The sequence below is a fragment of the Gopherus flavomarginatus genome, chromosome 18 (genome assembly GCF_025201925.1).
Source record: "Gopherus flavomarginatus isolate rGopFla2 chromosome 18, rGopFla2.mat.asm, whole genome shotgun sequence".
Classification (NCBI taxonomy): domain Eukaryota; kingdom Metazoa; phylum Chordata; order Testudines; family Testudinidae; genus Gopherus; species Gopherus flavomarginatus.
In genome coordinates, this window is record NC_066634.1 from 24,947,808 (window position 1) to 24,970,422 (window position 22,615).

The 22,615-nt window shown below is 68.9% G+C and overlaps 1 protein-coding gene across 1 annotated transcript in view; it reads left to right on the forward strand.

Moving 5' to 3' along the window:
- The window catches only part of LTBP4 (latent transforming growth factor beta binding protein 4), a 39,420-nt gene that overhangs the window by 16,665 nt on the left and 140 nt on the right, over positions 1-22,615 (forward strand). Inside the window, 23 exon segments of the mRNA XM_050928389.1 lie at positions 1,103-1,207; positions 1,530-1,658; positions 1,770-1,895; positions 2,646-2,771; positions 2,974-3,099; positions 5,599-5,724; positions 5,975-6,100; positions 6,317-6,436; positions 7,224-7,349; positions 7,423-7,548; positions 7,865-7,987; positions 8,351-8,482; positions 8,774-8,905; positions 9,154-9,279; positions 9,416-9,559; positions 11,371-11,568; positions 16,489-16,557; positions 17,401-17,529; positions 18,472-18,621; positions 19,537-19,689; positions 20,232-20,678; positions 21,290-21,430; positions 22,499-22,614. Of these exon segments, the coding sequence (XP_050784346.1) occupies positions 1,103-1,207; positions 1,530-1,658; positions 1,770-1,895; positions 2,646-2,771; positions 2,974-3,099; positions 5,599-5,724; positions 5,975-6,100; positions 6,317-6,436; positions 7,224-7,349; positions 7,423-7,548; positions 7,865-7,987; positions 8,351-8,482; positions 8,774-8,905; positions 9,154-9,279; positions 9,416-9,559; positions 11,371-11,568; positions 16,489-16,557; positions 17,401-17,529; positions 18,472-18,621; positions 19,537-19,689; positions 20,232-20,678; positions 21,290-21,430; positions 22,499-22,614 (3,296 nt within the window).

Below are 22,615 nucleotides of genomic sequence, written 5' to 3' on the forward strand. Positions count from 1 at the left end.
TCCTCACCCCCTGAAGGGGATGATCCCCCCCGTTCTCTAGCCCAGAGCGACTCTCCCCCAGCGTAACACAGGAGGGTTTATTGAGAGCTGAACCCAGCACAGGAAACTCTCCGGCCTCAGGCCTGGCCTCCCCCAGCCCAGCACATCCCAGTCCCCCTGCAGCCAGGGGGGCTCTGCCTGGTCCCCCTCTCCAGCCCAGAGCCCCCCTGCTTCCCAGCTGGGCCTCCGATATCCCCGGCCCCAAGCCCCCCCTGTCCATTGTCCTCTCTCCAGGTAAACAGAGTCATAAACAGGATGGCCTGGGTCTCCTCTCCTCTCAGCCCCCCTCTGGCTGGAGCCGGCTGGTCAGGTCACCGGGGTCTCTCCCCACAGCCCATTGTCCCCCACTGGCCAGAACCGGCTGTGACTTCTGAGCTGGGTCTCCGGGTCACCAGGCACTGGGGTTTCCATCCTCCAGCGGCCGGGCTCCCCAGTTCCCTCCCCAGTCCTGTGTCCCAACAAACTCCCTCTCCCCTCCCCTCGTTAAACCAGTAGCACCCGGGGACACCGAGTCCCACCCCCTCTGCATGCAACCCCCTGGGAAAACAAGGAAACCCAAGAACCCCCCCACACTTCGTCACAGCCCCTCCCCCGCCAAGCCCCACCACAATACCCCCATCCAAATCCCCCCATAGCACCCCCATCCATGCCCCTCCCCCACTTGTCTCCCTCCCCCACCCATCCCTGTTCCCCCATCCATGTCCCCCCCACAGCACCCCCATCCATGCCCTTCCCCCACTTGTCTCCCCCAGCCCATCCCCATTCCCTCACCAAGCCCCACCACAGCACCCCCCATCCATGTCACCCCATCTGTGCCCCTCCTCCACTCTGCTCCCCCCGTCCTGCCCAGTATGTGCCCTCCCCGTTTGCATCTCAGACCCATCCCTGGCAGACCCAGCAGAGGGGCTGGATGGGCCACGGAGCCTGAGGCCCCCACCCCGGGGCAGGGGATGGGAAGGTTCCTGGGTGTCCCTTGGTCTCACCCTCCTCTCCCCCATACCCACGTTTGGGCCAAGCCCCTCCCCCACTCCCCATCCTCACCCCCCTCCTTGTCCCCCTGCAGCCCACTGGAGTGCCCAGCCCACGGCACCAGGGGGGCAGCGCCCTGCCCAGCCCCCCACAACCCTGCCACCTATCCCCAAAGCTGCCCGGGAGGGGCCGACCTCAGGTAGGGATTGGGGGGGGTGTAGTAAAACGATGGGGCAGGCTGGAGGGTGGAGACACTTGGGTGGGTGCACTGAGGGGTGGGGCAGGGGGTGGGGCGCTGGGGGGTGAGGAGTAGGGTGGGGTAGGGATTTTGAAGGGTGGGGGCACTGGGGGCTCAGGGGTGAGGCAGGGGGTGGGGGCGCTGAGAGGTGAGGGGTGGGGCAAGGATTGGGACGCTGAAGGTAGGGCAGGGGTGGGGGATCCCAGTGAGGGGTTTGGGGGAGTGGGGGGGGCGGCTGGTGGGGGGCAGGGGGCAGACCCCAATCACCCCCCATTATCGGCAGAGCCCAGCAGTGTGTGTGAGCGGAACCCCGAGATCTGCGGCCCGGGGCGTTGCGGCCCCCGCCAGGGCGGCTACACCTGCCTCTGTCACCCAGGCTTCTGGCTCAGCACCCAGGGCACCCACTGCATCGGTGAGGGGGGCACCGGGGGGCGGAGGGTGGGGGGCTCGGCCTGGGCCAGCGAGGGGCCCCTGCATCCCCACGTGGCTCAGGGAACCGTCTCTCGCTGTCTGTCTGTGCCAGACATGGACGAGTGCCGGCAGCGCCCGCGCCCCTGCGCCAACGGGCGCTGTGAGAACACGATGGGGAGCTTCCGCTGCGTCTGCGCCCCCGGCTACCGTGCTGCCCCGCCGGGCCCCGAGTGCCGAGGTGAGAGACGGGCGCAGGGGCCCCAGGGCAGCGGGCACTGGGTGGGGGGCCCCAGGGAAGTGGGCAGCCCCAGGGCAGAGGGCGCTGGGCAGGGGGCCCCTGGGCAGCAGGCAGCAGGGGGTCCTAGGGCAGCAGGCACTGGGCGGGGAGTCCTAGGGCAGCAGGCATGGGGGGCCCCAGGGAAGTGGGGGCCCCAGGGCAACGGAGGGCCCCAGGGCAGTGGGCGCTGGGTGGGGGGCCCGGGGTCCTGCTGTCTGGGCTCTGCAGGGACGTGCGCCTGGCGTAGTCACTGGCTGGCACCCAGCGTGGGCAGTCCGTAGGATCTCGGCCGTTCCAGGCAGCCAGAGCTCAGCCATCCCAGAACAAAGCCTTTTGTCTAGGCCGTCCGTCTGCTCTGCCCGCTCTCCTTCCTTAGGCCGAGGGGAGCCCAACTCCCCTGCCCCCCGTCTCCCGGCCGTCGGGCTCCAGACAGAGCGAGAGGTGGGTGGCCAGACCCTCTGGCTTGTTGGTCGCCAGCGTACCGGTGGCTGGATCTGCCATTGTCTTCTCCTGCTCCATGGAGTCAGGGGCGGCCAGAGCATGGACCTGCCCCTGCTAGGGAACAAGGCCGCAGAGGGGGGAAACTGAGGCACACACAAAGTATTACAAAAAATTCCCCCTTTGGCACCCCATGGTCCTTGGGGCTGGGGGAGTGAGTCCCTGACCCCCCCCCCACTGACACTGCTCTCTCCTCCTTCGTGTGCTCTGCAGACATTGACGAGTGCGCCCAGAGCCCCCGCCCGTGCGCCCAGGGCCGTTGTGAGAACACGCCCGGCTCCTACCGCTGTGTCTGCCCTGCCGGGTACCGGCCCAACCCCCCTGGCACCAGCTGCACCGGTAACACAGCACCCAGCAGGGAGCAGGGGGTCATGGGGGGCAGACGGGGGGCTGGGCAGTGATCTAGGTGTGATGCCACTTGGGAGGCAGTTGTGCCCTGGGGGCAGATGGGGCTGGGTGGGGTGGTGCCATGGGGGAGGGCCGGGCAGGAGGATGGGGGTTGGGGGTAACTGGGGGTTCACAGCCCCCCTGTGCCCTGCAGACATCGACGAGTGTGCCCAGATCCCCCGCCCGTGCGCCCAGGGCCTCTGCGAGAACACGGCCGGGAGCTATCGCTGCACCTGCCCCCGGGGCTTCCGTGCCAGTCCAGCCAGCACTGAGTGCCTGGGTAGGTGCCCCCACCCCCAGTGACTGCCCCTTCCCCAGGGGTGCCCTGCCTCTGGGGGTATCCTGCCCCTGCCCCCAGTGACTGCCCCGCCCCTGGGGTGCCCTGCCCCTAGGAGTGCCCCTGCCCTGCCTGCAGGGGTTCCTTGGTCTGCCCCACTCTTCCCCCCCAGGGGTTCCCCTCCACTGCCCCGCCCCCAGGGGCTCCTGGCTACACCCCACCCCACGCCCAGGGGTTCCCCCTATAATGATGCTGCCCTTGGCAGGACCCTACTGTGGGTGCCAGTTCAGGACAAATTGCTTGGAGCTGGGCAGTCACAGCCCCAGGCTGGGGTTTCTCTGCACACCAAGGAAACCAAACAGCCAGCCAGAGAGGACTTCGGGCTCACCCCCTGGCTAACCAGTCCCACAAGCAATTCCTCAGACACTCCAGCTTCCCGGCATCCCCACCAGAGCCACCATCATGGGGATGACTGGCTATGAAAACCAACGCCCCAGTAAAAGAAATCAGGGTCTCCTGGTCCCAAAGGGCCAAGCCCAGACCCAGGTCAATCTACAAGTCAGATCTTCCCCACAAATCATGCTGCAGCCAATTCTTAGTCACAAAACTAAACTTTTTATTACAAAAGAAAAGAGAGAGAATTGGCTGGGAGATCAATACACGGCCAGACTTGAGTTCAGTGTCTTGTGGTCCAGATCTGGAGCAGAGACGGTGAGTTTGTAGCTGCCAAAAGTTGTTAGAAATAGTCTGGAGGTTAGAGTCCAATGTCCGTGCTCAGGGTGGCTCCAGTCTGTGAATGGGGATCCTTATGGCTCTGGGTTTCCCCCTCTTGAAACCCAAAGCAGATCTGAGATGAAGCAGGATTGTGGCCCAGGGTTTTTACACATTTCCAGCAGCCTCTTGGCCTGGGAAACCAATTGGCTCAACGTCCCTTCTCCCAACCATGCTGGCAATTAGCCCAGGGGAATTTACCCATTAACAGTTCCCTTCCAGGTCACCACAACCCTCAAAGAGAGCGAGAGACAATGACGCCATTTCTCCCAAGTGTCCTCCTGAATGTTCACACTCCCGGCCTGAGCTTTGAATCAAAGCCAGCAACAGACCCCGGGTCACAAGCCCTGAGCGCAGCCCCCGTCCGGGTCTCTGGCAACGCGGCTGCGGTGCCCAGCTCAGCGCAGTTACCCCTGTGACGGTACTGCCTGTGGGAGCCCTCTGAGGTCACTCAATTAGTGTGAACTGCAAACAAAACGGGGCAGACAAACCCCAAACGCTGGTGGATCTTCCAATACTGAGATTTACCAGCCAGCGCATAACAGCTTCTGTAGCACTTCCCTGGTTCCTCAGAATCCAAACCCTGCAGTTCCCTTCCAGTGCCCAGCCTCAGGCCTCTGTCCAGACACACACGTCAGATATGATGATGGTTACTGGAAATCTTCTCTCATCACATAAAAGAAAAGGTTTTTCCAACCCCAAAGGATCAGCCACACACCCAGATCCAATTATAACTTAGATCTTACCCACAATACATGCTTAGAGCCAGTTCTTATTAACTAAGCTAAAATGTATTACAAAAGAAAAGAGAGAGAGTTGGTTAAAAGATCAATGAACAGACAGACGTGAATTCAATTCTTGAGGTTCAGACACAGCAGAGAGGAGCTTGTAGTTGCCAAAAGTCCTTTTAGAAACTGTCCAGAGGTTACAGTCCAATGCCCTTATTCAGGGTGGCTCCAGTCAGTGACTGGGGATCTCAATCCTTGTGGCTTAAGGTTTCCCCCTCTTAAAACCCAAAGCAGATCTGAGATGAAGCAGGATCGTGGCCCAGGGTTTTTACACATTTCCAGCAGCCTTTCGGCCTGAGAAAACAATCGACTTAACTCTCCTTCTCCCAACCAGCCTGGCAATTAGCCCAGGGGAATTTATCCATTAAATGGTTCAGATGCAGGTTCACAACCTTCGAAGAGACACAGAGACAATAATACTATTTCCCTCAAGTATCATCATAAATGTTAATATTCCCTTTGATCTTTGAATTAAAGCTCTAGCAATAGACAAGGCTTGTTTGCTGCCATCCCAAGCCCTGAGCACACAGCTCCCCTTCTACCTCTAACAAGGCCGATTTGCATTTCAAAGCTCTGCTCATTTACATATTTTCCTAACAAGTCTCTAAAGTTGGCCCTGGGTCAGGTCAGTCTGGGAGGTTAACTAACTCCTTCTGGCCCTGTCACCTGCCACACCCCCGCTCTGCCCTGCCCAACCACTGGGATTCCCCTGCCTCCCGGGTGGGGTTCCCCACCTCCTCTGTCAGGGAAGCAGAGCCAGGCCCCTGCCCCCTGGCGAGCCCGGTTTTGCAGGTTGCCCAGCTGTTGCTCCCCCGGGCACGAGGGCCCCATGGCTCCAGACAGAGACCTGAGCGGGGGCGGGGGCAGCACGGCCTGGGGAGGGTTCCCTGTGGGTCCCGTCTCAAGGCCCAGCAGCTCTGATGCCAGGCCGTGACCGTTGCAGACCTGGACGAGTGCCGGCAGAGCCCCCAGCCCTGTGAGCCTGGGCGCTGTGAGAACGTGGCCGGCGGGTACCGCTGCCTCTGCCCTGGCGGCTTCCGGCCCAGCCCCGCGAGCACCGAGTGTGTGGGTAAGAGCTGGGCTGGGAGGCGGGTGCAGAGCTGTCCCCAGTGTCTGGCTGTGCTGGGGAGCTGGGGTGGCTGTGGCTGTGACAAGCACCCCCCACCAGCATGACCCTGCTCCAGGGTGGGGTGAACCCAGGGGCATGAGTGTGTGGGGCCCAGGGCACTGCCCCGTGGGGAAGCACGCAGCTTGCGGGCAGTGGGCTGTGCCAGGCAGCACCCCCCTGCCCCCCGCTGTCACTCTCTCTCCCCTCGTAGACGTGGACGAGTGCCGGCAAACCCCGCGGCCCTGCAGCTACGGGCGCTGTGAGAACACGCCTGGCAGCTATCAGTGCGTCTGCCCGGCCGGCTTCCGGCTCGACCCCCAGCAGCGCCAGTGCCAGGGTGAGCTGGGGGCTGCCAGGCACTGGGAGGGGGCTCTGGGGGTGGGGCATAGGGCACTGGAGGGGCAGGAAGGGGGCTCTCGGGGCGGGGGCAGGGCTCTGCGGGGCAGAGTCGGGTCTCCATGCCCAGCCAGGTGTCTGAACGGCCCCTGGAGAACCGGCCCCAGGGGGGCCAGCATGCGGGTCGTTAACCCCCTGCCCCTGGTTGCCCGCGCAGACATTGACGAGTGTGAGAACCACCTGGCCTGCCCGGGGCAGGAGTGTGTCAACTCGCCCGGTTCCTTCCAGTGCCTGCCCTGCAGGGATGGGCACCGGCTCCGCAACGGGCGCTGCACAGGTACAGGCCCCCCCGCGGGCCCTGGGCCCCCCACGCTGACCCCCCAGTGGACCCCTCCCCTTCCTGTGGGCGCTGCACAGGTACAGCCCGGCCCTGGCGCTGCCCCCCGGCTGCGGGTCCTGGGCCCCCCCCACACTGACCCCCCAGTGGACCCCTCCCCTTCCTGTGGGCGCTGCACAGGTACAGCCCGGCCCTGGCGCTGCCCCCCCCGCTGCGGGCCCTGGGCCCCCCCTACGCTGACCCCCCAGTGGACCCCTCCCCTTCCTGCGGGCGCTGCACAGGTACAGGCTGCTGCCCACCCCCCGCAGGCCCTGGTGCTGGACCCCCCCCTGCACTCACCCTGCCCCTATGGGCGCAGCATAGGTACAGGCTGGCCCTGGTGCTGACCCCCCCCCCGCACTCACCCCACCCCCGTGGGCGCAGCATAGGTACAGGCTGGCCCTGGTGCTGACCCCCCCCCCCGCACTCACCCCACCCCCGTGGGCGCAGCATAGGTACAGGCTGGCCCTGGTGCTGACCCCCCCCGCACTCACCCCACCCCCGTGGGCGCAGCATAGGTACAGGCTGGCCCTGGTGCTGACCCCCCCGCCCGCACTCACCCCACCCCCGTGGGCGCTGCATAGGTACAGGCTGGCCCTGGCGCAGACCCCTCCCCCCCGGACCCCTTCCCGGCTGTCCCCTCCCACAAGCACTGGGCCCCCCAACCTGCCTTTGTGGGGGCTGCCCCCCAGGCTCTGTTCCCCCTCAGCTCTCCCGCCCCCGCACTTACTCTGCCCCTCGCTTGCAGACATTGACGAGTGCTTGACAGGCTCGCCCTGCGGCCCCCACGGCCGCTGCTCCAACACCGAGGGCTCCTTCCGCTGCGAGTGCAGCCAGGGGTACCGGGCGGGCGCGCCAGGGGGCCCCTGTGCAGGTAAGTGCGGGACACGGGGGGGGGCTGACGGGGCCGGGCCGGACCCCCACCCTGCTGACACCCTCCTTTGCAGATGTCAACGAATGCCTGGAGGGCGAGTTCTGCTTCCCGCACGGCGAATGTCTCAACACTGATGGCTCCTACACCTGCCTGTGCGCCCCGGGCTTTGCCCCCGTGCCCAGCGGCACCACCTGCCTTGGTATGGGACCCAGGTGTCCAGGGACCGAGGTGCTTCCTGCAGGGGGATGGGGGAGGACCCAGGCATCTGGGGACCACAGCGCCTCCTGTGGGGGGATGGGGGAGGACCCAGGCGTCCGGGAACCACAGCGCCTCTTGCAGGGGGATGGGGGAGGACCCAGGCATCCGGGAACCACAGCGCCTCTTGCAGGGGGATGGGGGAGGACCCAGGCGTCCGGGGAGCAGAGGACACCGCACTTGTGAGGGGAGGGTCCGGGTCCCCTGGGGCGAGGGGGGGAGTGTCCATCCAGCCCGCTGAGCTGTGTCTCCCTTTGCAGATGTGGACGAATGCCAGCACGGGGGTATGTGCGAGGGCGGGCGCTGTGCCAACACGGACGGTTCCTTCGACTGCCACTGCCCAGCCGGCTTCCGCACTGGCCCCGACAAGCGCGCCTGCCAGGGTGAGACGCCGTGGGGAGCTCTGTGGGGAGGGGGCTGGGGTCCCCCCTTGCTATGTCTGGTTCCAGCCTCCACCCAGGCATAGCACTTGCTGCAGCCCCGCAGATCCAGGCTGGGACCTGACACCCCCTTGCCCCCGGGCAGGGCCTGGGGCAGACCAGGTGCCAGGGGCGGGGCCAGGGCTCTGCTCCTCACCTCACGTGTGGGGTGCTCTGTCCCCTTCCCACTGCCCAGAGGCCGGGATCCCATCCTGTCACTGCTCTGCTGGACTCTTCGCAGCTCTGTGGGGGTGGGGGAGTCCCGGGGGGCTCAACCAGCGCCCTCCCACCCCTGCCTGTGTGGCTGACTGCCCCCCTGCCCCCCAGACATTGACGAGTGCCAGGAGTACGGGGGAGCCCTGTGTGGGGTGCAGCGCTGTGAGAACCAGCCCGGGTCCTACCGTTGTGTCCCCACCTGCGAGCCAGGCTACCAGGCCGGTGCTGCCGGGGCCTGCGTCGGTGAGTGCCGGGGTGTCAAGGGGGTGGGGGGCTGGCAGGTTCATGCCCCCAGGTAGGGGGATCCCGTCCTGGAGCGTTGAGGGTAACATGCCCCGTTCCCAGGGGTCACGCTGGGCTCACACCTGCTGGGCAGCCCCTGCCCCAGCCATGGAGAGTCCTGGGGGCTGCAAAGAGTCCTTGCACCCCAGGGGCACAGAACCAGCCCTGCTCCCCTTAGCCCCAGGTTGGGCCGAGCTGCCCCCTCATCTCCCATGGCCAGATCCTGATGCTGTCCCCCCCCCCCGCCCCTAGACGTTGACGAGTGCCAGGAGTATGGGAGCGCCCTGTGTGGGGTGCAGCGCTGTGAGAACCAGCCCGGCTCCTACCACTGTGTCCCCGCCTGCGAGCCAGGCTACCAGGCCGGTGCTGCCGGGGCCTGCGTCGGTGAGTGCCCGGGGGGCAGGGGGTGTTTGTCCAGGGAGGGGCTGTGCCAGTGAGCACTGGGTTTGAGCTTGGAGAACAGGCCATGGGGGTGGGCCCGTGGGAACCGTGGGGGGGGCCTGCGGGTGCCGTGGGAACCGTGGGGGGGCTGCGGGTGCCGTGGGAACCGTGAGGGGGGGCTGCAGGCGACGAGGGAACCGTGGGGGGGGGGGGCTGCAGGCACCGTGGTGACCAGCTGTTGGCTGTTTCAGATGTGGACGAGTGTGCGAACGGGACGCTGTGCGGGGACCACGCCATGTGCCACAACCTGCCCGGCTCCTTCCACTGCCGCTGCGACCAGGGCTATGAGACCGCCCGCGATGGGCACCACTGCCAGGGTCTGGGGGGCTGCTGGGGGCAGGGGGCTGCCGGGGGGGCAAGCTGCGGGCAAGGGGGGCTGCAGGGGACAGGGCGGATGGGGGAGCTGGATGGTGGCTCCCCCGCCCCCCTCACCAGCTGCCCCTCGCCCCCCAGATGTGAACGAGTGCGAGACGCTGCAGGGCGTGTGCGGAGCCGAGCTCTGCGAGAACGTGGAAGGCTCCTTCCTCTGCATCTGCCCTAGCAGTGCCCAGGAGTTCGACCCCATGACGGGACGCTGCACCCGCCTGCCCAGCCCCCGTGAGTGGGGGGCAACGCTGGGGGAGGAGTGCGGGGAGTGGGGACTGGGCGCTGGGGGAAGGGGTGCCGGGGAGGGGAGTGGGGACTGGGCGCTGGGGGAAGGGGTGCCGGGGAGGGGAGTGGGGACTGGGCGCTGGGGGAGAGGGTGCCGGGGAGGGGAATGGGGACTGGGTGCTGGGGGAGAGGGTGCCGGGGAGGGGAATGGGGACTGGGTGCTGGGGGAGGGGGTGCCGGGGAGGGGAGTGGGGACTGGGCGCTGGGGGAGGGGGTGCCGGGGAGGGGAGTGGGGACTGGGCGCTGGGGGAGGGGGTGCCGGGGAGGGGTGCGGGGAGTGGGGACTGGGGAAGGGGGCTGCTCGAGGAGGGTGCAGGGAGTGGGGACTGGGCACTGGGGGAGGGGGCTGCTCGAGGAGGGTGCAGGGAGTGGGGACTGGGTGCTGGGGGAGGGGGTGCCAGGGAGGGGTGCGGGGAGTGGGGACTGGGTGCTGGGGGAGGGGGTGCCAGGGAGGGGAGTGGGGACTGGGCACTGGGGGAGGGGGTGCCGGGGAGGGGTGCGGGGAGTGGGGACTGGGTGCTGGGGGAGGGGGTGCCAGGGAGGGGAGTGGGGACTGGGCACTGGGGGAGGGGGCTGCTCGAGGAGGGTGCAGGGAGTGGGGACTGGGTGCTGGGGGAGGGGGTGCCGGGGAGGGGAGTGGGGACTGGGCGCTGGGGGAGGGGGCTGCTCGAGGAGGGTGCAGGGAGTGGGGACTGGGCGCTGGGGGAGGGGGTGCCGGGGAGGGGAGTGGGGACTGGGGGAGGGGGCTGCTCGAGGAGGGTGCAGGGAGTGGGGACTGGGCGCTGGGGGAGGGGGTGCCGGGGAGGGGAGTGGGGACTGGGGGAGGGGGCTGCTCGAGGAGGGTGCAGGGAGGGGGGCATTTGGAGGTGTGTGGTCTGTGGGGGTCGGCTGCAGGACCTGCCCAGCAGGAGCTGAAGAACTTGCCCCCCCGCGCCGTGCTGCGCAGAGAGGTGCAGCCGCTTGCCCCCGCACTGTGTGCCACGCCCGGATCTTAGACAAGCCAAGGGATGTTCTGGGAGAACCAGCCCCCCAGCAGATAACCAGCCCCCAGCTCTGAGCTCAGCAGACTCCGGAGATTGGGTCTGAGGGGCCAGTTCTCCCCTAACAGCTCCTCACGCAGCCTGCAGAGATTCTTGAGGGGCAGCTGCACTTGCCTGCGACTTGCAGCCCCCGGGAATTCCTCTCGCAGGCCAGAAATGCCCCCAGCCTGGGCTCAGCCCTTGCCCCACGGTCAGTCCTTGTTTCCAGGAGTCTCTAGGCTGGCGAGGAACCCTGGGGATGTCGCTCCCCTGCCCTAAACAGCTTTGCCTGTGGCAGGAATCCTTTATCTCGGGTCTCAGGCCTTTCCCGGGGGAAACAAGATGGAGTCCGGTACCAGAGCAGCCATGACTCAGAGGCTGTGTAGCATCTGCAGGAGGACGAGAGATTAGCTGCTTCTACTGTTCCCCCAAGGGCCATGTACTTTGCATCCGCCTGGGGGGTTCCCCGGGTGTAAACACGGGGTAACAGGAGCTCAGACAATGTTCCTACCGTCAGCGACCCCAGGGACACCTGCACCCCGAGTCGGGACCTTCCCACGACCCCTCACAGGACCCAGCTTCTGTCCAATACGTCAGAATTAGCCCACCCGTATCCCGATATTACCAGGAATGGCCTGGGGTGTATTGGCCACAGGGGGCTCCTGGGTGGCATCTCCCCAGGCCGAGGTCCTGGCCTGCCCATCTCACTGGGGCTTCCCACCCCCCTTTGCCTTGCAGCCCAGCCCCCCGGCCGCCTGCCCGTCCCCCAGCCCGAGCCTGGAGCGCACGTGCGGGACCCCAGCCGCCAGGAGTGCTACTACCAGGCCTGCGAGAAGGTGCTGGCCAGGAACGCCACCCGCCAGGAGTGCTGCTGCAGCCTGGGCCATGCCTGGGGCCCGGCCTGCCCGGCTCAGCCCTGCCCCGACCCGGGCACAGGTATGTGGGGTCTGGCTCAGCCCTGCCCCGACCCGGGCGCAGGTATGGGGGGCCTGGCCCAGCCCTGCCCCGACCCGGGCACAGGTATGTGGGGTCTGGCTCAGCCCTGCCCCGACCCGGGCACAGGTATGTGGGGTCTGGCTCAGCCCTGCCCCGACCCGGGCACAGGTATGTGGGGCCCAGCTCAGCCCTGCCCCGACCCGGGCACAGGTATGTGGGGTCTGGCTCAGCCCTGCCCCGACCCGGGCGCAGGTATGGGGGGCCTGGCCCCGACCCAGGCACAGGTATGGGGGCCTGGCTCAGCCCTGCCCCGACCCGGGCACAGGTATGGGGGCCTGGCCCCGACCCGGGCGCAGGTATGGGGGCCTGGCTCAGCCCTGGCCCGACCCGGGCGCAGGTATGGGGGCCTGGCTCAGCCCTGGCCCGACCCGGGCGCAGGTATGGGGGCCTGGCTCAGCCCTGCCCCGACCCGGGCACAGGTATGGGGGCCTGGCTCAGCCCTGCCCCAACCCGGGCACAGGTATGGGGAGCCTGGCCCCGACCCGGGCACAGGTATGGGGGCCCGGCTCAGCCCTGCCATGACCGGGCACAGGTATGTGGGGGCCCTGCTCTGACCCGGGCACAGGTATGGGGGCCCGGCTCAGCCCTGCCCCAACCTGGGCACAGGTAGGGGGGGCCCAGCCATGACCCGGGCACAGGTAGAGGGGCCCAGCCGTGACCCAGACACAGGTAGGGGGGCCCGGCTCAGCCCTGCCCCGACCCGGGCACAAGTACGGGGGGCCCGGCCGTGACCCGGTCAAAGGTAGGGGAGCCTGGCTCAGCCCTGCCCCAACCCGGTCACAGGTAGGGGGGCCCGGCCCAGACCCAGGCACAGGTATGGGGGCCCGGCTCAGCCCTGCCATGACCTGGGCACAGGTATGGGGGGGGGCCTGCTCTGACCCGTGCACAGGTATGGGGGGCCCGGCTCAGCCCTGCCCCAACCCGGGCACAGGTATGGGGGGGCTGGCTCAGCCCTGCCCCGACCCGGGCACAGGTATGGGGGGGCTGGCTCAGCCCTGCCCCGACCCGGGCACAGGTATGGGGGGGCTGGCTCAGCCCTGCCCCGACCCGGGCACAGGTATGGGGGGCCTGGCCCCAACCCAGGCACAGGTATGGGGGCCTGGCTCAGCCCTGCCCCGACCCGGGCACAGGTATGGGGGCCCGGCTCAGCCCTGCCATGACCCGGGCACTGGTATGGGGGGGCCCTGCTCTGACCCGTGCACAGGTATGGGGGGCCTGGCCCCGACCCAGTCACAGGTAGGGGGGCCCGGCTCAGCCCTGCCCCGACCCAGGCACAAGTACGGGGGGCCCGGCCCTGACCCAGGCACAGGTAGGGGGGCCTGGCTCAGCCCTGCCCCAACCCGGTCACAGGTAGGGGGGCCCGGCCCCGACCCAGGCACAGGTATGGGGGCCCGGCTCAGCCCTGCCATGACCCGGGCACTGGTATGGGGGGGCCCTGCTCTGACCCATGCACAGGTATGGGGGGCCTGGCCCCGACCCAGTCACAGGTAGGGGGGCCCGGCTCAGCCCTGCCCCGACCCAGGCACAAGTACGGGGGGCCCGGCCCTGACCCGGTCACAGGTAGGGGAGCCTGGCTCAGCTCTGCCCCAACCCGGTCACAGGTAGGGGGGCCCGGCCCCGACCCAGGCACAGGTATGGGGGCCCGGCTCAGCCCTGCCATGACCTGGGCACAGGTATGGAGGGGGCCTGCTCTGACCCGTGCACAGGTATGGGGGGCCTGGCTCAGCCCTGCCCCAACCCGGGCACAGGTATGGGGGGGCTGGCCCCAACCCAGGCACAGGTATGGGGGCCTGGCTCAGCCCTGCCCCGACCTGGGCACAGGTATGGGGGCCTGGCCCCGACCCGGGCACAGGTATGGGGGGCCTGGCTCAGCCCTGCCCCAACCCGTGCACAGGTATGGGGGGCCTGGCTCAGCCCTGCCCCGACCCGGGCACAGGTATGGGGGGGCTGGCCCCAACCCAGGCACAGGTATGGGGGCCTGGCTCAGCCCTGCCCCGACCTGGGCACAGGTATGGGGGCCTGGCCCCGACCCGGGCACAGGTATGGGGGGCCTGGCTCAGCCCTGCCCCAACCCGTGCACAGGTATGGGGGGCCTGGCTCAGCCCTGCCCCGACCTGGGCACAGGTATGGGGGCCCGGCTCAGCCCTGCCCCGACCTGGGCACAGGAATGGGAGGGCCTGGCCCCGACCCGGGCACAGGTATGTGGGGGCCCTGCTCTGACCCGGGCACAGGTATGGGGGCCCGGCTCAGCCCTGCCCCGACCTGGGCACAGGTAGGGGGGGACCGGCCGTGACCCAGGCACAGGTAGGGGGGCCTGGCTCAGCCCTGCCCCGACCCGGGCACAAGTACGGGGGGCCCGGCCGTGACCCGGTCACAGGTAGGGGAGCCTGGCTCAGCCCTGCCCCAACCCGGTCACAGGTAGGGGGGCCCGGCCCAGACCCAGGCACAGGTATGGGGGCCCGGCTCAGCCCTGCCATGACCCGGGCACAGGTATGGGGGGGGGCCTGCTCTGACCCGTGCACAGGTATGGGGGGCCCGGCTCAGCCCTGCCCCAACCCGGGCACAGGTATGGGGGGGCTGGCTCAGCCCTGCCCCGACCCAGGCACAGGTATGGGGGGGCTGGCTCAGCCCTGCCCCGACCCGGGCACAGGTATGGGGGGGCTGGCTCAGCCCTGCCCCGACCCGGGCACAGGTATGGGGGGCCTGGCCCCAACCCAGGCACAGGTATGGGGGCCTGGCTCAGCCCTGCCCCGACCTGGGCACAGGTATGGGGGCCCGGCTCAGCCCTGCCCCGACCTGGGCACAGGAATGGGAGGGCCTGGCCCCGACCCGGGCACAGGTATGTGGGGGCCCTGCTCTGACCCGGGCACAGGTATGGGGGCCCGGCTCAGCCCTGCCCCGACCTGGGCACAGGTAGGGGGGGACCGGCCGTGACCCAGGCACAGGTAGGGGGGCCTGGCTCAGCCCTGCCCCAACCCGGTCACAGGTAGGGGGGCCCGGCCCCGACCCAGGCACAGGTATGGGGGCCCGGCTCAGCCCTGCCATGACCCGGGCACTGGTATGGGGGGGCCCTGCTCTGACCCGTGCACAGGTATGGGGGGCCTGGCCCCGACCCAGTCACAGGTAGGGGGGCCCGGCTCAGCCCTGCCCCGACCCAGGCACAAGTACGGGGGGCCCGGCCCTGACCCGGTCACAGGTAGGGGAGCCTGGCTCAGCCCTGCCCCAACCCAGTCACAGGTAGGGGGGCCCGGCCCCGACCCAGGCACAGGTATGGGGGCCCGGCTCAGCCCTGCCATGACCTGGGCACAGGTATGGAGGGGGCCTGCTCTGACCCGTGCACAGGTATGGGGGGCCTGGCTCAGCCCTGCCCCAACCCGGGCACAGGTATGGGGGGGCTGGCTCAGCCCTGCCCCGACCCGGGCACAGGTATGGGGGGGCTGGCCCCAACCCAGGCAGAGGTATGGGGGCCTGGCTCAGCCCTGCCCCGACCTGGGCACAGGTATGGGGGCCCGGCTCAGCCCTGCCCCGACCTGGGCACAGGAATGGGAGGGCCTGGCCCCGACCCGGGCACAGGTATGTGGGGGCCCTGCTCTGACCCGGGCACAGGTATGGGGGCCCGGCTCAGCCCTGCCCCGACCTGGGCACAGGTAGGGGGGGACCGGCCGTGACCCAGGCACAGGTAGGGGGGCCTGGCTCAGCCCTGCCCCAACCCGGTCACAGGTAGGGGGGCCCGGCCCCGACCCAGGCACAGGTATGGGGGCCCGGCTCAGCCCTGCCATGACCCGGGCACTGGTATGGGGGGGCCCTGCTCTGACCCATGCACAGGTATGGGGGGCCTGGCCCCGACCCAGTCACAGGTAGGGGGGCCCGGCTCAGCCCTGCCCCGACCCAGGCACAAGTACGGGGGACCCGGCCCCGACCCGGTCACAGGTAGGGGGGCCCGGCCCCAACCCAGGCACAGGTATGGGGGCCCGGCTCAGTCCTGCCATGACCCAGGCACAGGTAGGGGGGCCCGGCTCAGCCCTGTCCCAACCCGGGCACAAGTACGGGGGGCCTGACCCGGGCACAGGTACAGGGGCCCACCTCAGCCCCTACCCCGACCCAGGCACAGGTAGGGAGGCCCGGCCCAGTCCTGCCCCGACCCAGGCACAGGTAGGGGGGCCCTGCCCAGCCCAGCCCCCACCCCCACTCTGGGGGTTGAGGTAGGGTTCACATCCAGCCTTGCTGCAAGCCCACAAGTGATAGCCCCCCTGCCCTGCCAGCCCCCCTCCCTGTCAAGAACAGGCATCTTTCAAACTCCCTCTAACCCCGGTGCCCGCTGCGGCCCTCAGGTCTTGCCCAGCCAGTGCCCGCAGGTTCAGGAGCTGGGTGCTCGCCAGGACCTGCCCTGGCACCTGGAGCTGCTCCTCTGTGGCTCCTAAACCAGCCAGCCCCTGTGCCGGGCCCCGAGACCCAGCCCAGCATCCCAAACAGGACCCACCCTATCCCTGTTCACTGCGTCCTGCTGGACAGCCCCATCCCACCCCAGCTCATGGGCAGAGGTTCTCTCCTGGCTCTAGGAGGGGAGTGGGGTCTGGTCGGGGGGCTGGGGGCTGAGTGCCAGGACTCCTGGGTTCTCTCCTGACTCTAGGAGGGGAGTGGGGTCTGGGCGGGGGTTGGGGGACTGAGTACCAGGACTCCTGGGTTCTCCTGGCTCTGGGAGGAGAGATGGGGTTGGGGGCTGGGGGGAGCTCAGAGCCAGGACTCCTGGGTTCTCTCCTGACTCTGGGAGGGGAGTGGGCCCTCCCTGTGAGTGCTGGGGGGCGCCGTGGGACACAGGGGGAGGTTCCCGGCTCTCATGCGCTCTCTCTCCGGCTCCAGTGGAGTACCAGGCCCTGTGCCCCCGTGGGAACGGCTACGCCGCGGCAGGACCCCTTGGCGCGCTCACAGGTGAGTGCTGTGCAGGGGGCAGGGGTGGGTAACAGCTGGCAGGAGCCAGGTCTCTGGGTGCCCCTGACTCCACCCGCTCGCCGCCACGCCCCAGCCATTAAACAGCCCCTTGGAGGAACCCCAGTGTGCCGGGCCCCCCGGGGACCCCACTCACCCACATGCCTCCCCCCGCTGCTTCACCCCCGGAGCTGTGCCCAGTGAGGCTAGCGTCTGTCTCCCTCCAACCTCTGGGGCAGATGGGGCACCCCAGGCCAGCCCCCGTCCCGGCCAAGCTGCCAGGGGACCCGTTTCTCCTCTGTCCGGCCCAGGGTTTAGCTGATCGCCATATTTGGGGTCGGGAAGGAATTTTCCTCCAGGGCGGATTGGCAGGGGCCCTGGAGGTTTTTCGCCTTCCTCTGCAGCGTGGGGCATGGGTCGCTTGCTGGTGGATTCTCTGCAGCTTGAGGTCTTCAAACCAATTTTGAGGATTTCAATAACTCGGTCCTGGGTTAGGGGTTGTTATAAAATTGGATGGGTGGGGTTCTGTGGCCTGCCTTGTGCAGGAGGTCAGACTAGACGATCAGATTGGTCCCTTCTGACCTATGAGTCTATGAGGTCCGAGGGCTCCCCAGCTCCACCTGCCCGCTCTTGGGGTCAGGTCGGGAGGCTCACGGCATCTTTCTGCAATCTCCCCTGGCCCGTCCATCCCACCCCCCGTGGCAGACTCCCCGTCTCTGCGCTGCCCCCCCCCGAGTAGTGAGGCCAAGTGCAGAAGGAAGTGAGGCCAAGTGCAGAAGGAAACTGAGGCAGGCAGAGGCTGCCAGACAGTCCCCCCGTGGTCAGGCCGCGTGTCTCCCCCGCCAGACATGGACGAGTGCACGCTCTTCAGCACCCAGCTGTGCCGGGGGGGCGTCTGCGTCAACAAGGCCCCCGGCTACGCCTGCTACTGCCCCAACGGCTACTACTACGAGACGCACCACCTGGAGTGCATTGGTGAGCCCCCCCTCAGCCCCACAGCCCAGTCCCTGCCCCCCAGGCCTCCTCCCCCCAGCCCCTCAACCCGGCCCCTGCCCCCCAGGCCTCCTCCCTCGGCCCCTGCACCCCAACCCACCCCCGGCCCAACGGCTACTGCTACGAGACGCACCACCTGGAGTGCATCGGTGAGCCCCCCTGACCCCCCAACCCAGTCCCTGCCCCCCAGGCCTCCTCCCCCAGCCCCTGCACCCCAACCCACCTCCCACCCCCGGCCCCAGCCCAATGGCTACTACTACGAGACACACCACCTGGAGTGCATCGGTGAGCCCCCTCTAGACCTCCTCCCCCTGCCCCCCAGCCCAGCCCCTGCCCCCCAGGCCTCCTCCCCTGGCCCCTGCGCCCCAACCCACCTCCCATCCCCGGCCCAATGGCTACTACTACGAGACACACCACCTGGAGTGCATCGGTGAGCCCCCCTGACCCCCCCAGGCCTCCTCCCCCGGCTCCTCAACCCAGCTCCCGACCCCCAACCCAGACCCTGCCCCCCCAGGCCTCCTCCCCCAGCCCCTCAACCCAGCCGCTGCCCCCCCAGGCCTCCTCCCCCAGCCCCTGCACCCCAACGCACCTCCCACCCCTGGCCCAAAGGCTACTGCTACGAGACACACCACCTGGAGTGCATCGGTGGGCCCCCCCCGGCCCCCCAACCCAGCCCCTGCCCCCCAGGCCTCCTTCCCCAGCTCCTCAACCCAGCCCCTGCCCCTCCAAACCTCCTCCCCCAGCGCCCCAACCCAGCCCCTACCCCCCCAGACCTCCCCCGGCCCCCCAACCCAGCCCCCGACTCCCAGGCCTCCTCCCCCAGCGCCCCAAACTGGCCCCTGGCCCAATGGCTGCTTCTCTGAGATGCGCTGCCGTGAGTGGCTGTGGGGGTGACGCCACGGTGACCCCCCATGTCGGTCCCAGATAATGATGAGTGCCGTGACGAGGAGGCAGAGCCCTGCGTGGAGGGGGGCTGCGTGAACACCATCGGCTCCTTCTACTGCGCCTGCTCACCCCCCCTCGTGCTGGACGGGTCCCAGCGCCGCTGCGTGGCCAACGACAGCCAGGCCCTGGGTGAGTGACGCCCCTGCCCGGACCGCCCCCCACATGGTCTGGGCCCCCCCCCCCCCCCGTGCCCCAGCTCAGCCCCTGCAGGGGGTGGGGGAATCTCCTTCCTCGCTGTCCGTGAGGCGTGGCTGCCCCGGCCGCCGGGGTCCCCATGTCCATCTGGACCTACCAGTGACCCAGGCCCACCAAGACCCCACAGCAATGCCACCGACCCAGCCCCCGGCTTTACGGCTTCGGCGCCCGCAGGGTCCCCGTCCCCAGTGCCCCAGGCACTCGCTTCCCAAAATATTACAGGCAACTTGTGGGTCATCCCCCCCGGCACCAACAGGGAACAGCTCAAGGGCCAGCCGGTCCGTGTGCACACGCTGAGACTGAGGCACTCAGCTCGGGGGGGGCTCGCACGTACACAGTGAAAGGGCACGTGCAGGCCTTGGCTCACTCATGGCACACTCATCGCACAGCACTGTCAGACTTGCACTCCATCACCCACGTGTGCACACTCATTGCACACTCATCGCACAGCACTGTCTGGCTCACGCTCCATCACGTCCTCGTGCACATGGTCATCGCATGCTGATGGCATGGCACTGCTGGGCTCACATGCTCTTGCTCCCACGTGCACATGCTCATTGCACACGCATCAGGCTCGTGCTCCATCACGCCCACGTGCATTTGCTCATCGCATGGCACTGGTGGGCTCACATGCTCTGTCACACCCACGTGCACACACTCAATGCACACTCATGGAACAGCACTGTCAGGTGTGTGCTCTGTCACCCACATGTACACACTCATTGCACACCACTGTCTGCCTCACACGCTCCATCATGCCCACGTGCACACACTCATCACATGCTCACGGCACTGTCAGGCTCACACACTCCGTCACTCACACCCACCACACGCTCGTGTCTCCCCCAGACGAGAACCAGGCCGTGTGCTGGCAGGAGGTGGGGCCGGACCTGGTCTGCAGCCGCCCGCGCCTCGACCGGCAGGTTACCTACACTGAGTGCTGCTGCCTCTACGGGGAGGCCTGGGGCATGGACTGCGCCCTGTGCCCCGCCCGAGACTCAGGTGAGGGGCCCAACCCACAGACCCTCCCCGCCTGCTGTAGGGGCCTTGGTGGGGCAGCTGGGGGCCCTGCAGTGGGGTGAGGGGTCAGGAGCCCTGGAGGGGGTGCCCAGGGGCCCGGGTGGGGGGTCGGGGGCTCTGAGGGTGCCGGCTGGGGGCCCTGCAGTGAAGTGGGGAGTGGGGAGCCCAAGGGGGGCAGCCAGGGGCCCTGCAGTGGGGGTGATTGGGGGCCCTGGGGGTGGCGACTGGGGACCCTGCAGTGAGGTGGGGGGCCCAAAGGGGGGCGTGGCCAGGGACCCTGCAGTGGGGGTGGTTGGGGGCCCTGGGGGTGGCAGCCGGGGGCCCTGCAGTGAGGTGGGGGGATCGGGCCCTGCAGGGGCATCCGGGGTTCCTGCACTCTACAGTGAGGTGGCCGGGGACCTTGGGCGGGTGCCCAGGGGCCATGCACCCTGCAGTGGGGTAGCTGGGGGCCCTGGGTGGGTGCCTGGGGGCCCTGCACCCTGCAGTGGGGTCCCCACCCCCCAGCAAAGATCTCTCCCCCCCAGATGACTTTGAGGCATTGTGCAACGTGCTGCGCCCCCCAAGCTACGGCCCGGCCCGGCCCGGCCCGGGCCTGCCCTATGAATACGGCCCAGAGTTCGTGCCCAGCTACGGGCTGCCCTACGGCCCTGAGCTGTTCACCAGCTCCGCGGCACGGGGGCCCCAGCCCGGCCTGCGCCCTGACTACGACCCCTACGCCCTGGGGGGCTACGCCGGCCGCCGCGACTCGCTCTACGGCCCCCCCACCTATGAGGCCGGCGATTTCGAGGACCTGGCCTACGTGGATGCCCGCCCGGAGGAGCCGCCCGCCCCCTACCGGCGCCCTGACTCCCCCCGCACCTACCGGCCCCGCAGCCCTCCGGACCCTGAGCCCGACCCCGCCTGGCACTATCCCCCCCAGCCCGCCAGCCCCTTCCCCGAGCAGCCGGGCCAGGCCAGCGAGACCCACACCGGTGAGTGACGGGGGGAGGAGCCCCGGGCAAGGGGGGCGACGGAGGGGTTGGGGAGCCAGGAGAAGACACCTGGCATTGGGGCACTGGGGGAGATGCAGGGGTTGGGGAGCCAGGAGCAGATGCCGGGTATGGGGGCACTGGGGGGAGATGCAGGGTTGGGGGCCAGGAGCAGACACTGGGCACTGGGGGAGATGCAGGGTTTAGGGGCCAAGAGCAGACACTGGGCATGGGGGCAGTGGGGGAGATGGAGGGGTTGGGGGCCAGGAGCAGACACCGGGCACTGGGGCCAGTGGGGGAGATGCAGGGGTTGGGGGCCAGGAGCAGACACCGGGCACTGGGGCACTGAGGAAGAGCAGATGCCAGTTGTGGGGGCACTAGGGGGAGGAGCCCTGAGTATGGGGGGGAATGCAGGGGGTGCCAGGCATGGTAGAGCAGGGGGAGGGGTGCCAGGTAAGGGGGGGCTGGGGAGAAGAGCAGACGCCAGGCGTGGGGGGCTGCTCCAGGTCAGGCAGGGGCAGCCCCCCCCGAGGGCCCCCTTGGAGCAGGAGTGGGGCCAGCCCAGCGGGGGCAGGGCGAGCGGGGCCCCAGCTGATGCCCCGGTGCCCCCCCAGAGCGGTTTGAGGGGCTGCCGGCCGAGGAGTGCGGGGTCCTGAACGGCTGCGAGAATGGGCAGTGCGTCCGCGTGCCCGACGGCTTCACCTGCCACTGCGACCCGGGCTTCCGGCTGGACACCGCCCACATGGCATGCCTGGGTGAGCCCTGCCCCACGGCCAGCCCCACGGCCAGCCCCGCTCCACTGCCACATGGCCTGCCCCATGGCCAGCCCCCCTCCGCTGCCGCATGGCCTGCCCCACGGCCAGCCCCCCTTCGCTGCCGCATGGCCTGCCCCACGGCCAGCCCCCCTTCGCTGTCACATGGCCTGCCTGGGTGAGCCCTGCCCCACGGCCAGCCCCATGGCCAGCCACCCTCCACTGCCACATGGCCTGCCCCACGGCCAGCCCCCCTCCACTGCCACATGGCCTGCCTGGGTGAGCCCTGCCCCATGGCCAGCCCCCCCTCCTCTGCCCTGTGGCCTGCCTGGGTGAGCCCTGCCCCACAGCCGGCCCCCGTCCACTGCCACATGGCCTGTCTGGGTGAGACCTTGCCCCACAGCCAGCCCCCCTCCACTGCCCACATGGCCTGCCTGGGTGAGCCCTGCCCCCTGGCCAGCCCCCCTCCACTGCCACATGGCCTGCCCCACGGCCAGCCCCCCTTCGCTGTCGCATGGCCTGCCTGGGTGAGCCCTGCCCCACGGCCAGCCCCCCTTCGCTGTTGCATGGCCTGCCTGGGTGAGCCCTGCCCCACAGCTGACCCCCCTCCACTGCCCACATGGCCTGCCTGGGTGAGCCCTGCCCCACGGCCAGCCCCCCTCCACTGCCACATGGCCTGCCTGGGTGAGACCCTGCCCCACGGCCAGCCTCCCACGGCCAGCCCCCCTCCACTGCCCCATGGCCTGCCTGGGTGAGCCCTGCCCCATGGCCAGCCCCCCTTTCACTGCCCCATGGCCTGCCTGGGTGAGACCCTGCCCCACGGCCAGCCCCCCACAGCCAGCCCCCCTCCACTGCCCCATGGCCTGCCTGGGTGAACCCTGCTCCCCTGCCCAGCCCCATAGCCGGCCCTCTCCACAGGCCCCTGCCCTGCCTGGGTGAGACCCCCAGTCCTGATTCCCTGAGTATCCTGCAGAGCCCATGCCCAGCCCCGCCAACCTACCCCACCGTGCCCGAGTGTGAACGCCCCAGGGACCCCCCGCACTCCTCACCCTCGCCCTCTCCTCCCCACAGATATCGACGAGTGCGCCGAGGCCGAAGGCCCCCCCGCGCTCTGCCTCAACGGGCGTTGCCTCAACACGGACGGCTCCTACCGCTGCCTCTGCCCCCGTGGCTACGTCCTGAGCCAGC